This window comes from Diuraphis noxia, unplaced genomic scaffold (genome assembly GCF_037042655.1).
Source record: "Diuraphis noxia isolate RWA-SAM2 unplaced genomic scaffold, SU_Dnox_SAM2 contig0004, whole genome shotgun sequence".
In the NCBI taxonomy this organism is placed as follows: Eukaryota; Metazoa; Arthropoda; class Insecta; order Hemiptera; family Aphididae; genus Diuraphis; species Diuraphis noxia.
The window spans coordinates 44,290,976-44,306,965 of NW_028301714.1; the positions used below are offsets into that span (position 1 = coordinate 44,290,976).

The following is a 15,990-nucleotide window of genomic DNA, read 5'->3' on the forward strand; positions in this document are numbered from 1 at the left end:
ACATTTCTACATAAGTTTATTATCCATATGCAAGAAAATTTACATATTTCTAGTATTTTAGATGACTTATTTCTTACTGTATGATATTAGTTTAAGAAAAAAATAAACAAGTATAATAAAAATAATGAAATTTCTATGAATTATAAATGTGTTCTTTTGTTTAAGCGAAACTTGTGTTAAGTGTTTTGATAATTAAATTAATTTATATGAAACACTTTAAATATATATATATACATATATAACGTAATATATCATATTTAAAATGTGGCTCAAGTACTAGGATATTTTTTATTAGTACTACCTTATTAAATTTTTAACCTGTGAAGTGTGAACTGATGAATTCCTTTCAAAGTATTTACTTGTAGAAATTGTACCAAGGAGAAATTAGTTGTATAACATTATTGATAATTTAATATTTTAATTCATTTATTTTAATATGATATTTCAACTTGAGATTATGTTTTAAAACGTAAAAACAAAATAAACAAGTTATGAAATTATACTTATTTACTATGTAATAACACTATCATTTTTTCCCCTGTTTAGTTTTCATGTTTTAAATACAGATCACTCTAATGCTAGAGTTTCTATGTCAGTTTATAATGTGTAAAAAAAGGTAGAAAGAAACGTACAAAAGTTTACTTTAAGTTAAAGAAAAAAAAATTTGATTCAGTGTTCTACGGTATTTTATTTTAAAAGTTAGAACAAACAGTTATTTTAAGAACTTGGAATTATTTTTATTGACTTCATACCTTCAAAACAAAAAACAATTTGTTGAATTAAACGGTATTCAAAATAATGAGTAGATAGTATACTTCTTAAGGAGATACAATACAGAGTGGTGCACTTTATTTCTCTACTATTCTTTTTTTCCCTCCTTAATAATACATTTTTTTTTTTACTTTTAAAACTAAAAGTTGTTTTTATCGTAGATAATATTGTAAAATCCTCATATTTTATTGCAGTTATTTTTTGGGAATACCTTTTGAACTTTGGTGTTGTTAGACTTACTGAACTCTAGTTATTATTATATTTAATTCATTTTATAAACTTAATTAAAAATTGTTTATTTTTATACTTTAATTGTTACAAATGATTTTAATTTCTCCCGTCAAAAAGTACTAGCAATAATTGTTTATCTTAAAATTTGAATATCTGAATTTATTTATTATTAAATTATAGTATTTTACATGGTTAATCAGAAGGTACTTTCTATTTTAAATGAATTAAAAAAAAATTAAACTAAAAATTAGTATTTACTTTGGTACCTAGTCTGTAGAATTACATAGTGGCATACATAATATATACTGACACAAAGTACTTACATTGATCTAAGACGTTTAATTATAATGCAAGTTTGAAACATTATTTATGTATAAAGTATGTATATTTATAGAGTCATGTCAAATCCTTGATTCTAAATTACTGAACTAGTGGATCTAACGTTTGTCATTCCATCTTACTAAACATTGATATACTATAATTAAGTATTGTATAATGGTGTACACGACAAGTTATTTATTCAGTGAGATGATATTTAAACAAGGTATTTTGTTGATTCGATTAATTTGTAAATAATAAATGCTGCACTTGTCATGAAGAATTTTGAATTGTATAAGGTGTACCTATTGTACCTACTACCTAATGGTAATTGGAAAAAAATATTTTTCTAAACAGTTACAGAATACATTGAAAATATAAAATAGACGATTTCTTACTTGTCACGCAGAACTGCTATAATTCCGTCATATGGGTAAAATAATTTTGAAATATACTGGCGGGGAAAAACCACTACCTTGGTACTGAAAGAATGCATTACGAAATAATTGGAACCGCAATATATAATATTTCATCCGGTGATCCATACATGATCATTTATGACACGAAAATGTTGTGGATTACACAATGATCTAATGCAGTCCTCGTTATTTTTATTAGATATAATTCGAAAGATCTCGTGCACGTGATGCCCTTTTAACGTATTACAAAAACTAAATTTAATACAACGGAGGTGAACGTCCTATTTCAATAGGATAACGTTGGTAGTTATAGTCATATTTTTCGATAAAAAAATGTTCAGAATAAGGTTTCTTTTTGACGCAGCTATAGTCGGTACAAGACCCTATAATATTACATTTTTATTGTAAAGGAATAAAATAAAAAAATTATAAGTAGCTTTTAGAATATCATTCTAGAGAGTCTGTCAATAAAGTTCAAATACCTAATATAAATTCCATGATTGATAAAATCTTAAAACAAAACTTGAGAAGTATTTAAAAGTTTCGCTTGTAAGAGAGAAATTTAAAAGATCGGACATAATATCGTTCAATGAAATAAAGTTACTATTATAAATTTTTTTTTTTTGCATTTTAAACTATATACAAATAACTATCAACGTAGGTACATTGTATCGCATTTAAGTTGACCAAATATTTTATTGCATATATTATATTTTTAATATAATTTATATTTTTTAGTGTATGACATACATGTTAATCGCTTATTTTATATTTTGTATGTAGCGGATGAATTTATTAATTTTACAATGATATTTTTATTTTGATTTGTAGGTCTGTTATCACCTTAAGCAATATAAGCACTTGGATTTTCAATCCTATATATTTTCTGATAAGAAAGTGAATAGTTTCAGGATAGTTCAGGGTAGTCAAAAGTAAAACACAGACATTTTTACGCTAAACTATAAATAAAATGTTATTGGCAACAATTAAATCAACCACAGTAATATAAAACATATATATTATTTTTATAGCTGTATAAAAAACATATGAAAATATATATTTTCTATCTAGGATGACAGACCATCCTTGTTTAGAAATAGTTTTCGATGCAATGATTCAAAGTTAACATATTATATAAGTATAACGGTGACTCACTCAATTAGGTAGCACAATCGACACCTACTGTTCAGCGAAGCGGTTACTTACTTTACTCTATTTTAGATTCTGAACGAAGTGATGAAAATGTATTGATTTTACAATGATGTGTGTTTTTTTGTGTCTGTGTACAGCATAACTAGTCGAAATAATGCTTCAATTTCAAACTTCGGGGGTGGTTTTCGATGTAAAAGTTAATATCCTTGGTGCATTATGGAGGTCAAAAGTAAACATTTTCCAACAGTTTTCAAAAATCGAGAAAAACAAAAAAAAATGACAGAAAAACGGGAATTTTTACGCAAAACCAGTTTTCGACCAGATCGATTTTTTTATATGGTTGTTATTCAAAAACTAATCACTGTAAATACTTGAAACTTTCATCAAATTTTTATGTTAGTGTTATCTATACACAGTTTAATTTTCAAAAATGTTTGACTTTTTTTGAGATATTTATAGACCACTGAAATTTTCGATTTTAATAAGAATTTTTTATTGAAGTGTCGGTAAAAAAATTTTAGAAGACCAAAAATATTTGAAAATTTAATACAAGGTTCCTTAAGAGTTGTTCTTATTATAGCTAAAAAAAATTAAAAATCGTTAGTCACAATTTTTTTTTATAAGCGTTAATAGTTCAAATTTTTACAAAATCTGTCGAAAATACGAATATTTGTAAGTAATTTTGAAGTTGAAAAATCATAAAATTGTTTTTGTTTATAACTAAGGATTAAAAATACAACACTAAGTTTTCCATAAGTTTTACTTCAAGTAGCTATAGAGAAAACTCGAATCATCACTATAGGAAAAATTTTAAGTGCGTTTGAATTTTAAATTTTTACGTAATGGCTTGACGATAACGATTTATCCTTAAACGATTTTAAACATTTGTTATTATTCAAAAAGTACAAGTTGTAGATACTTGAAAATTTTACCAGTTATTAAGCTTGACATTTTCTTTGTATGATTTAATTTTCAAAATATTTTGACTTTTTTTGAAATATTTATAGACAATTTTCAATTTGTCTGAAATTTCTTTTTTTGAAGTGTCGATAAAATTTTTTTGGCCCAATCAAAATACTTGAAAATTTAATACAAAGTTCCTCATAAGTTTCTATTATATTGATGATTAAAAAATTATAAGAATACATTGGCACAATTTTTTTTTATTGGCATTTGATGTTCAAATATTGACTTAATACGTAAAAATTACGGCAATGTTCAAATTATCTTAGATAGAAATTCATAAATGTTTTATTTTTTAAATCTAAGATTTGAAAATTATATACAAGGCTCCTAACACATTGTAACAATAGCAGTTGAAAAATATTAAAAATATATAGCCACAATTTTTTTTTACAAGCATTCAAATTTTAATTTTAACAACATACGTAAAAATCACGAAAATTCGTAAATTATTAAATTATTCGTAAATTCATAAAGAATTTTCCTTGTATATATAAGATTTGAAAATTTAATACAAGGCACCTAAAATATTTTTACAATAGCAGTTGAAATATATTAATAATATATAGCCACAATTTTTTTTTTACGATCATTCAAATTTTTATTTTGACAACATACGTAAAAATCACGAACATTTACAAATTATTTTAAGCTAGAAATTAATCAAAAATTTTCTTTTTAAATCTAATATTTGAAAATTTTAATAATCTATAATATACCCTAGACAGATAAACCGTCTCCGTTCAGAATCGTTTTTCGTATACAATGATACCTATCATTGCATTCAAATTTAACCTACCCTAGTCAGAGGTCCACCCCACCTCCTAATGTACAGCAGAACGATATCTACTTACCCGATTTTTTTACATTCAAAATATGTCATAGGTATTGAATGGTAAATACGAATTTATGTATAGGTACATAGAATTGTATATAGTAGGTAGGTTACCTACAATATATTTTAATACTAATACCCAACCACTATGGTATTTACGTGTATAAGTATTTTTTTTATATCTATATCCTTTTTTATTCAATAATGGAAATTAAATTATAATTTATATTTAACATAGATTAAAAATTCGATAAAACTTGTTTTATATTACAAAATATTTTATATATAAAACCAATACATATTTGTATAAGGTATTTTTTAATATAAAGATCTAGTATCATTGTATAGCCTAACATAACTAAAGTTTTAAATTATATTTTAAGCTTAAAACATGAATTCCAGATCGGGTAATATAAATAAATCATTGAACTTAAACGGCTTATGGTAGGTTTTGAATTTATACTATACATATCTCGATCCATTAACGATGGAATAATATGGTACCTTTCGAATATTCTTGTGGCTAGGATATGTTTGTATAAATATATCATGGTACATACCGTTGTCACTAGTCATGGATATTAACCTCTTAATTAAGTCGACGCATTTTAATTCGAATGTTACATTTTCGAAAAAATACATAGATAAGTAGAATATATTCATATGTCCCAATTCAAGGTATAATTGACATTCGATCATTCGATAGTTGACAATACCTGCATATTTTTTTACACAAAACTTGTAATAAATATTTTTTAGTCAAGTATATATTTATTTTCTTAAAACTGTTGTTATTTTTCAACAATTAAATTATCATCCTCCAAATTTCCCATTTTCTTAGTGAAATTAATGACCATAATGTATGCACAGTCATGGATCTAATTTAAAATTATTTATATTAAGTAAAACGATTTTCATACTTTCTGATAAATTTGTCATAAGCTAATATTATTCTAAGTAGGTGCTTTAGTAATGTTTAAATGAGTACACACAATATTTTGTTTACTTGTTAAAAAAGTATTAATTTAACTATTTAAGGAGAATGAGAGGATGAATATAAAATTCAGCTTCAAGTTTCAACACATAAATTGAGAGGTTATTTGTCACTTGAAACACCTTATTTGAATGTATAATGTTATCACATATAAGACTCTCTTTATGGTTGTTTCAATACTCGTTAGATAATTATATAATTAATGTAATAATATTCATAATTATAAATTAAAAAAATACCTTGTTGGTTTTGTCATTAAAATGACATGAGTACTGTATACAGGCCAAAATCCATGAAGCGTACTATATTATTTACATTTTTAAGAATAATTTAGACACATTAACGTAGAAAGTAAATTGTTCCAAATAAACTGTCAACATCGCTGTGAAATATTTTATGATATTATGAACTGTGAACATCGTAACAAAACGGAATCACTAAAGTATACTTATTCCTACGCGTTTATTTAAAATTAAATTAGCGTTTATGAAAAACTAAACAACATTTTCTCGTTTTATAGTCCTAGTGTTATGCACGCATATATAAAAGACCCTTTAAACACCACAGCTCTCATTCATTTTTGTAGTTATTATACCTACCTAAATGTTTTTTGTACTATATATTTAGTCATTTAGAGTCTCGTGCCACTCGTGGATTCTCGATCTGACGATTTTAAATAATTCCGGTAGGAATATGAAGGAAAAATATTTTGATAAATGTCTGCATTACGTTGTTTTGACGGTGATCTAAGGGAAATAATGATAAATATTTATTCATCATCTTATCTATGTTTATGTTACTTATACATGATAATAAATCGTGTGCTATGGCAAGCTGAACGTGTCTATTCTCGGTTTTAGTTTTTGAATGAAAGGAAAGAAACTATCGAGTAGTTATTTTTATTTTATTTTTTTTTGTAATTTAGACTTATGATTTTGTTCATTGTTATTGTTTTGTCTTCTACAGACGACGGTGAACAACAGTCGGATACTGTCGACCAGCAGCAGAAGACGTCCAACTACGAGCCGCTGGAGAGGCGAATGACGCCTGGTGGATCGATAACTTTCACCTGTAGAATCGGTCTGATCGATCAGGTCCGCCAAAGCATACAATGGTATCACGACGATAAGCTCATTTCGATATTGGTACGCACTATTTTAATAATGTCTCACCAAAGAGACGATTCTTGAATTCATATGCAATAATAGCGAACATGAAATAATGTAAAATGGTCGAATCGTAAATAACTTTAAAATTATATTTTTGGAGACTATTTGATAATGACCGTTCTTAAAGGTTTTTAAAGAGAAGAAATTGTCTACGAGTGGTTGTACGCATCGTATGAATGTGTGTGTAGTAAGTTATTATAAACATGTGGTGACTCGTGTAAAAGTGATGGCTTGGCGCTCACACATACGTACACAAATGAAAAATGTTACTAATTTTTAATCTATGAGTATCCAATTTTCTTCATTCAAAAGCGAGAGTTTTGAATCCAACGTACCTAAAAAATGTATTATCTATATGATAAATTGAAAAAAATCTGAAAACATTTAAATTTGTTATAAAGTTTACTTCAGATCAATCAACCAAATTGTTATCAATTCTGTTTAATCACAGCCTAGTAATTCTTCAATATTCATATTTTAAATTAAATTTGAGGAGAAGATGAGAGTTGAATTTCGAAAAAGTAGAGTGATCAATCTCATACAAACTTTAAAATGAATTTTATTATGTTTTTACTTTTTAGATATCTTATCACATATTACTAGTTTTATTGGTACGGTGTATGAAATATATATTGATAACATTATTGATATATCATACTAATATAATATTACTATTATTAGAGATTTATGACTTTGTTAAATACCGAAAAAGTTATGTAAAAGGAGGTTATTGGAGATAATTTTGATTATGTCACATACGTCTTTATTAAACGCAATTAAAAACACTCCACCCCTAGATAGAATTAAAATTATTACTATTCCTTCGATTGTAATCATTTTATTTGTCCATCACACATTGTTGGTCCCCGATAATAAAATGTTTTTAATAACGGACGTAATGATAGTAATAATAATTAAATTACATGATCTTTATTAATCACCCATGTAACACACGTTACGCTGTCTACGAGAATTTATTTATTCGACTGCATATGCGCGCGCGATAAATCACACATAACACATTAAAATTACCGGACATGGAAACAACACAAAACATAATAAATAGACAAATAATTTTTCCCGTTTGAAACGACAAATATAATTTATAAACTATTTTAACCAGTATGTGAATTACATACGTGTGTATCATGTTTACGAAATACATTTTACTAAGCTTGCTACAAAATATAATTGTATACCGTGTGGTAATCGTATTTACTTATATTATATGATTTTATACTTTAACGAAACACTAAAACATTTTTATTATAAATAATTTCGATTTCGAATAATTTAAAATACTCTTATTCGTAAAAAAATAAAATGAAGATAGACAAAAATAGTCCAAATTCTATTTAGGAGAATTTTATATCCGTTCATAAATCTGCTTCTTGTAAAGACATGCACTGAATATTTCGTTTGAAATTGTAATTTATTTAGACGAAAATCATAAATTCGTCTCAATTGATCACGTATTGGTATAGCGCTATTACGATATCGTCATTATACATTTTTATTTGTTTTCCACTCTACAAATGTAATAAGGGACGGAGGGGAGAATTATGATTTGGATGTGAATTATGATGAGTACGCTGATCGTAAATAAAATGGGACCATTATTATATTCATTTATTATTCGGTGACTAAAAATAGTTTTATTACCACTGATAAACTCCGCAGAGACAATTGGATTCCTAATTTATTATTATTAATATTGCAGTTGTCCTTTGTATTACTTTTAATGAATGAATCCGATTTAAGCACATAATAACGGTATAGCATAAATGCGTTTATAACGTAAGCGATTATTGCAATTTTTATTTTTTAATATCGCGTTTTAATCATTTATATTAGACTGTAATAGAATATATAAATTATTATTAATGTCATTGGGGTATGTAATTAAATTGATTTATTAGCTACCTTCGTTTGGACGAAGGCATCGCTATATATAATATCATCGTAATTAGTTAACATTATTAAATAAACACAAGTTGAACTTGTTCAGACAATATATTTTTCGTTTTCCTTTAAAGTCCCAATTAAATCTCAGAACCAAAATACACATGTAAAAGTCATAATAAGATCCCATTTAGTCATAAAGTATATAGATTTAGGACCTCGCCAAACCATCTGAATTGCACTCAAACTAAGCTTTTTGAAATAATATTACCGATGTCCCATGATAACATTACACAAATAGTTTTCAACAAATCATGAATGTTAATGACCTTGCCTAACTTCATCAAACATATTTATTTTTAACTTACCTCCAATACTAACCCAAAAAACTATGCCCTCTTTTATTATCTACTCCTGATAAAGTGATAACCATCCACGCATGATTACATGAAAATGGATTCATGAACATATTTAAGATTAAACTAAAAATAATGCAATTAGGTATTACCATTGATTTTATAATAATTAATAAGTGTTATAGGTATTGTATTATAAAATCAATGGTATTACCAATGGGTAACTTCCTCAGTACGCCATTTATACCACTTAAAGTTATTGATTACCACAATCATAATAACTTATTTTAACAACGTAATTAAACAGATTTATATAAGATTAAAAAAATCTTGTTTTTGTAAATCCCAATTAAATTAAAAAAAAACAAATGCATACAATTATTCTAAAAATTACTCTCGTTCCGCACGTTTCTGATGAGAATTTAATCTCGAGAGAATAGGTAGTTTAGATGGGTCATTTATGTATGTTGTCGTTTTAAATACAAAAACGATTAATTATGGCATTTTTAAGACTATTCCAAACATAGGTCTTTGAGTCCTATGCAGTTAAACCGTAAATTTAACTTCCTTCCTTTTGTTCTTTTTGTCGCAACAATTTTGTAAAATAATGAGAATATTTTGAGATTCTAACGCTCTCGAAGTATCATCCACATGTTAGTTTCAAAACATTGTATACATTTTTTTTTTTTTTTTTGTATGATGAATTAATTATTTTAAAAACACGTCATCGTTATAAAAGTAAAGCAAGTTTTCTATAACTGTCTGGTACCTATATACGAATTTACGCCAAATGAATTTAATTGAATATTATCCAAAAATAACAGAGTAATGATCGCATGATCGCAAGGTATATTTTCATTATTCTCGTATAATAATATTACTAAGAGCATTTCTTAATTATTAGCATATTGTAAAATTATTTTGATTTTTCAGAGTGTGTTAAATCTTTAATCTTAAATCTTTCCATGGACGTTGTTATTTTTACTATACATTATTTTATATTCTGAGAAGAGATTTGGATACATTTATTTAAAAAAGAAGAAAAGGAAGAGTGCTTTAAGTTTCAACTTTAAGGGCTGATTTCTGGTAGAATATTAGATATAGTTGATACTAAACGTAAAAAGTAAAGATATTTCTAAACAAAGCCATTTTTTGAAAAAATCGTTTCTCTTTTTTAGTTTTAATTTATATCCGAATAACCATATAAACATGAGTTATTCATAGATATTTGATATTTTCAATCCTTTTCTAAAAAAATCGATATGAACATTTTCCTTTTGTGAGATTAAGTTTTTATTTTACTTTTGAAGAAAAATGAAAGATAAATATTATCTAAAATTTGTTTTTGTTACTTTTGGATTTTAAATTTTTACAAATTTCGAAAAAAAATTATAATTTGTAGTTTTATTTGTACCTATAGCTTAGAGATTATTTACTTTAATCAAATATTAAAATTGCCATATCTTTATAATTCAAATAAATCATAATTTATGTCATAATATTAATAATATATATGATATATCACATCATGAAAATTTTTGAATTTGGATTGTCAGGGATTTAGTCAGCTATAATGATAGTCAACATTGATAATAATTTCTGGAAGAAAATTTAATCTATTTGGTATTACCGAGAATCATGTATAGGAAATCCTTCGGAATTTTCTTAGTAACTGTATGATAAATAAAATAAAAAGCTTAGGAAATTCCAAATTAACGTAACATACGTTTAAACTAAAATAATGTAGTTGTACGCTTTACAAGTTATTTATATTAAACATCTTAAACATAATAAAATTTAAAAAATATTTAGACGATTCAAGCTTATAATACCTCAAACTTATTTACACCATACTATAATACGCCAAAAATAACATAATATTAGTAGTTTAAACAAAAAGTTACTATACAATTATAATACTTATCATTAAAAATTAACTTCCATCAGTACTTTTTTTCTAAGGTTCTATTTTTCATATGAAATGACTTAACGTTGAATTTAAATGTAAAACCTACTATGGGAGACGTACAATTCCTGATTAAATAAAATATATATATCAATGAGAGACATATTCATAAAGCATTTTAAGTTATAATAATTTATATCAGATATTCTTTTTTGAATGTGATTTTCTTGATAGAATTAATATAATTTAAAATAATTGATTTCTTTGAAAAAATGACATTACATAAAAATTGGATTTACAAAGTATAATACATAAAAAAAAAATTATGTTGTTTGACTGAACAATTTTTCTGTATTTTAAAATCTATTATTCAATTTTAAAATGACACTGAACAAGAAATGATATTATTAATCTTATCGCCATAAATCTGAGGAATGGCACTTTGAAGAATTGCATATAGGTAGGTATCTAGTTTGATACAGAATGGAAACATTATAACAATTTATTCAGTTTGTTCAGAAAATATGACAAAGTTAACACGTAGATAAGAAATAGCCGTATATCGATGTCCAACTAATACTTTGTTGATGCACTTCCTCTTCTTCGTTTGGCTGCGAGTATTTGTCACGATTTATAGATACCAGGGTGTTTATCAGATATATTATTATTGTACGTATGATCATTAAATAATAATATGAATTATATAGCTTATAAATAAACGAACTTTCTGTTGGAGAGAGGGTGAAGTTACTGACGTCAGTATATCATCCCTAGTTCTCGATTTAAAAGAAAAAAAGATGTTTGGTCCCTTCTCCTCACATAATCATTGCATTTTAAATAAATTTAAAACAAATCGTATGCACAAAAACTTTTGGTTTGTAGTCGGTAGCTATAATTAATATTATTCCGGAGCTAGTTATGAATCATAGTATTTGAATAACAACAATGGGTAGCTTATAATATTTTACTAATGAATAAATCACAGTTTTTGTTAGGAACTTTAGAAACTTTTTATATAATTTATTCTCGTATCTAAAAAGTGAGACAAATTCCCAAAAATAAATAATTCACAATTCTAATTCTTAATGCTGTGTCATCTAAACAAAACCACAATAAGCTCTCGAAAAAAATGTGCATTTTACATTGGTACCGAACCCTTATATTTGAGCAATTTTTCAATTGTTTAGATACGTGGATTTTTTCAACTTATAATAGATGATATCGTTACATTTATAATATTATTATATTTACGCTATTGCAAAAAAAAAAAATAGGTTGATTCCCTTGATGTACCGCTGACTGTTAGAAACCTAGGAGGTAAAATGTATCAATTCCACTCATATAATAAATACATAGTACAAGTTGGGTAATACAGATATAATTTCGGTTTTCAATTTTTTCATTCGTTATTTACTATATGTATCTAGTTACAATAAGTATAACTAAAATAGTATTTTTTTAATCTTTCTGCCTCACTGTGTTGAAAAACAAAAAATGACAACTCTATTTAGCACACCTCATGAAAAACGATTTTGCAATTCTCTTATACTAAACACTATAATAAAAGAATAAAGCCCAAATATTATCTATAGATACTTATTTCAACCAGAAACCACCTTAAAAGTTTAAGAATAAAGCAATTTTACTGTAGAACAGTAATAAGATGAAATACACAACAAATCTCACATTTACAGAATTATATAACCAATCCATTCATCACATAGGCGTGCGCAAGCCTCTTTTTCAGGATATGTAGAAGGCTGACAATAGCGCGCCCTGAAAGTTATTAGCTCGTAAAATTCTGATAATATGTATACACAATTCACAAATATTGAAAAAACCTACTGTTTAATTTAAAAAAAATATTGTAATAAATACCATTACATAATATAAGAAGTATGTATTTCACAAATACTTGGTAGTTGATAACTGATAACTGGATGTTTCAATTTTCCAGAGTCGATGTTCGCCCCTCGAAGAACTTCAGTGTATGCAGCTGCATACCCTGCATACCCCCTGCGCACGCCTATGATTCATCATTACTCTCAGAACAAAAAAAAAGAAAATTTAAAATAAAAGTCATACGAATTTATTCAATATGATATCAAACTTATTTAGCTGTAAAACTAGCAAAACAATATAGCGTGTCTTTGATACAAGTATAATATATAAAACACTCTAGTTTTATTTATTATAAATGTTGAAAAAAACTTTAAATAATTGTATATTTGTATAATATATATTACGTGTATATATGCATCAAACATATAATATTATGCCATTAACATATATGAGTTTGTTACTGAATCACCAAACAGTTAATTTTAACGTACCAACATACGCTATATTCCACTTATCACTACTCACAAAAATAAAATTGATTAAAATATTTTGTTTATATTTATAAGATATAACTGAATATTTTATATTTTCAATGTTCAATAATTATCTACCTATTATACATATTCATTCTACGCATAATTTACTTAGGCATTAATTGTTTTCCTTTCTCAAATTCTTACTTTTGTACATACCCATATTAACTGTATATTTATACATATAGTTTATTTTCTTTCCATTGAAACATCCAGTTTCAACGAGAATTTTCTACGTACCTATAACTGTTCATATAAATCAATATATTTTGTAAAAAATGTAAAAATTCAAAAAAAATATGAAATTTGTTAAGTAAGTTAAATAATGTCTGGTAGCTACTATAGTACTACTTGGAAGAATTTATTTTTTATAAGAGCATTATTTTTTTAAATAAAAATACAAAATAAATCATTCAATTTTTTATGAATGTACGAGTAACACTTAAAGAAATTGTTTATGTAATTTTTTAATATTATAAAAATGTTAGTAGATTTATTTTCACTTCGTAAATGATTTTGCATTGTCTTCTTCAACCATCTTTTTATTTTTAATGTTTTCATATTTATGACAAATAAATTTAATTAAATTCTAATTTTTATTAAAACATGATAAAATACAAAACTCAGTCGAATAAAACATGTTGACATTAATAATAATTATACTTACATAACTTAATTAAGACCTTGTCGAGTCACATTCATAGGATTTAAAGTTAAAAGTGCATTCAAATATTCTTTAAACATCAAACACAACGTATAGGTATCAATGTATCGATACAGTTACATATTAAGAAAATTTAATAAATTTCCATGTATTTTATAATTTTAAAATATACATCGTGTCCAAGACGACATACTCGTATTATATTATATTTTGTTAGACTTACAATAATTTGATTTTAAATCAAGTTAAATTATTTTTAATTTTGCATATTAAGTTGAAACATACAATTTACTTAAGTTATTCATCAATAACACTCTTTCAACAACCAATAAAAGTTGAATTTAATATGTTTAGAAGTCAGCGGATGACTTTAAAAAACAATCTCTCTGACTCGATGTGTTTCGAGGTTTCATATTATAATGGTCTTATCAGTCTTCAACAAACGTATCTTAACTACTTACGATTTAGTTAACTTTGTTTTTCACTTATTTTCTCTTCATGCCATCTATAAAGAATTGATCCAAATTAAATCGTTTTAGTCACGCTAGTATCTATTGATTCATTTGAGACCACTCTGTTTTCCTATACTATTCTAATCGAAATTGATCTCTGGTTATTGTCTAAAATTGTATATCTTCCGGGAGACAAATATTTTGTCCTTATCAGGGAAACGTATGTAGACAGATTTAGTTACTGTCACATATAAATGGATTATACGAGTAGTTTATGAATATCGAATAAAAGTTTGTAACTAATTATTTGGCCAATTTTTGATCATCCTACATTATACACCTTAAATACTACATTTAGGAAAATTCGTTTTTAAGGAGTTACAGAATTATCTAATAGGTGAAATTAGGTGAGTGAATGTTGTGAGAACGAGTATAGATATAGATAGTTATAAGATACAATTAATAAAATCAAATTTAAATTCTTTATAATGTTTATTTCAAAATTACCTTCTTACAATTTTAAATTAATTTTTGAGTTCAATATTATTGATTCTTTTAGACTCTTAAAATCAAATTTTGAATGGATTACAGTACAAAGTAGAAAATCTCTTTTCAAGTAAGGTTTATGAGAATTTAAATATATTTTCAGATGTCTAATCCAATTATTGCGATAGTCAGAACATTTGGCATAAAATAATTATTTGTAGGAAACATAGTTTGGATTAAATCAAATGGATTAAATTAAAAAAGTGTATTGTTTTATAGGACCGAAGAGGTAGCCTGAGTGTGGAGACGGACAGATCATCGAATTTTTTTGCCAGTCGACTAACACTTGCTAGTGTTACTAGATCTGACTCTGGAAAGTACACTTGCAAGTCCGGAAATACGAATTCTACTACATTTACGTTACATGTTATATCACCAGGTAAATGTAGTAATATGTATTATTTTTTCATTAACGTGAAAAAATAATTTTATAAACATAGGCCATTGGGTGTGGGACGGTGCGGTAGGGGTTATTTTTGTACATTTTTGTTTTACGGTTTTAATTTGGCTGTAACACGTGTTTGGGTATGTGTGGCAATGATATTATGTTGCTAAGAATCCCGGTTAGCCGGGACGTACTCTCAGTGTATTTCCATGAATTCAGCGTACGATTGCACCTCGCCAAGCCACAGTATATCAATACAATAATTGTAAACAAAATAATTTAAAACAAATAATTTAGTTATGAATTAGACAGAACGAATACTGAATGTGTAAAAATATATCATAAATTACATTTTAAAAAAACTTAATATTTTCACATTTTTAAATTTTAAACTCAGTAACTATTACCGTTAATATTTTTGAAATAGAATTTTTGATTTCCAAACTTATATTATATATTCAATGATGTGATATTAATATAATATTCACATAAAAATGTCCAATATTTTATGTTATACAATATTGATATTTATTTAAATCACAGATGCACATA

At 25.8% G+C, this 15,990-nt stretch overlaps 1 protein-coding gene across 1 annotated transcript in view; it reads left to right on the plus strand.

Moving 5' to 3' along the window:
• Positions 1–15,990, plus strand: part of LOC107169557 (uncharacterized) — an 80,891-nt gene that overhangs the window by 63,677 nt on the left and 1,224 nt on the right. The window contains exons 5-6 of the mRNA XM_089227331.1: positions 6,650–6,828; positions 15,273–15,432. Coding sequence (XP_089083457.1) covers positions 6,650–6,828; positions 15,273–15,432 — 339 coding nt within the window. The remainder of the gene's footprint in view (positions 1–6,649; positions 6,829–15,272; positions 15,433–15,990) is intronic.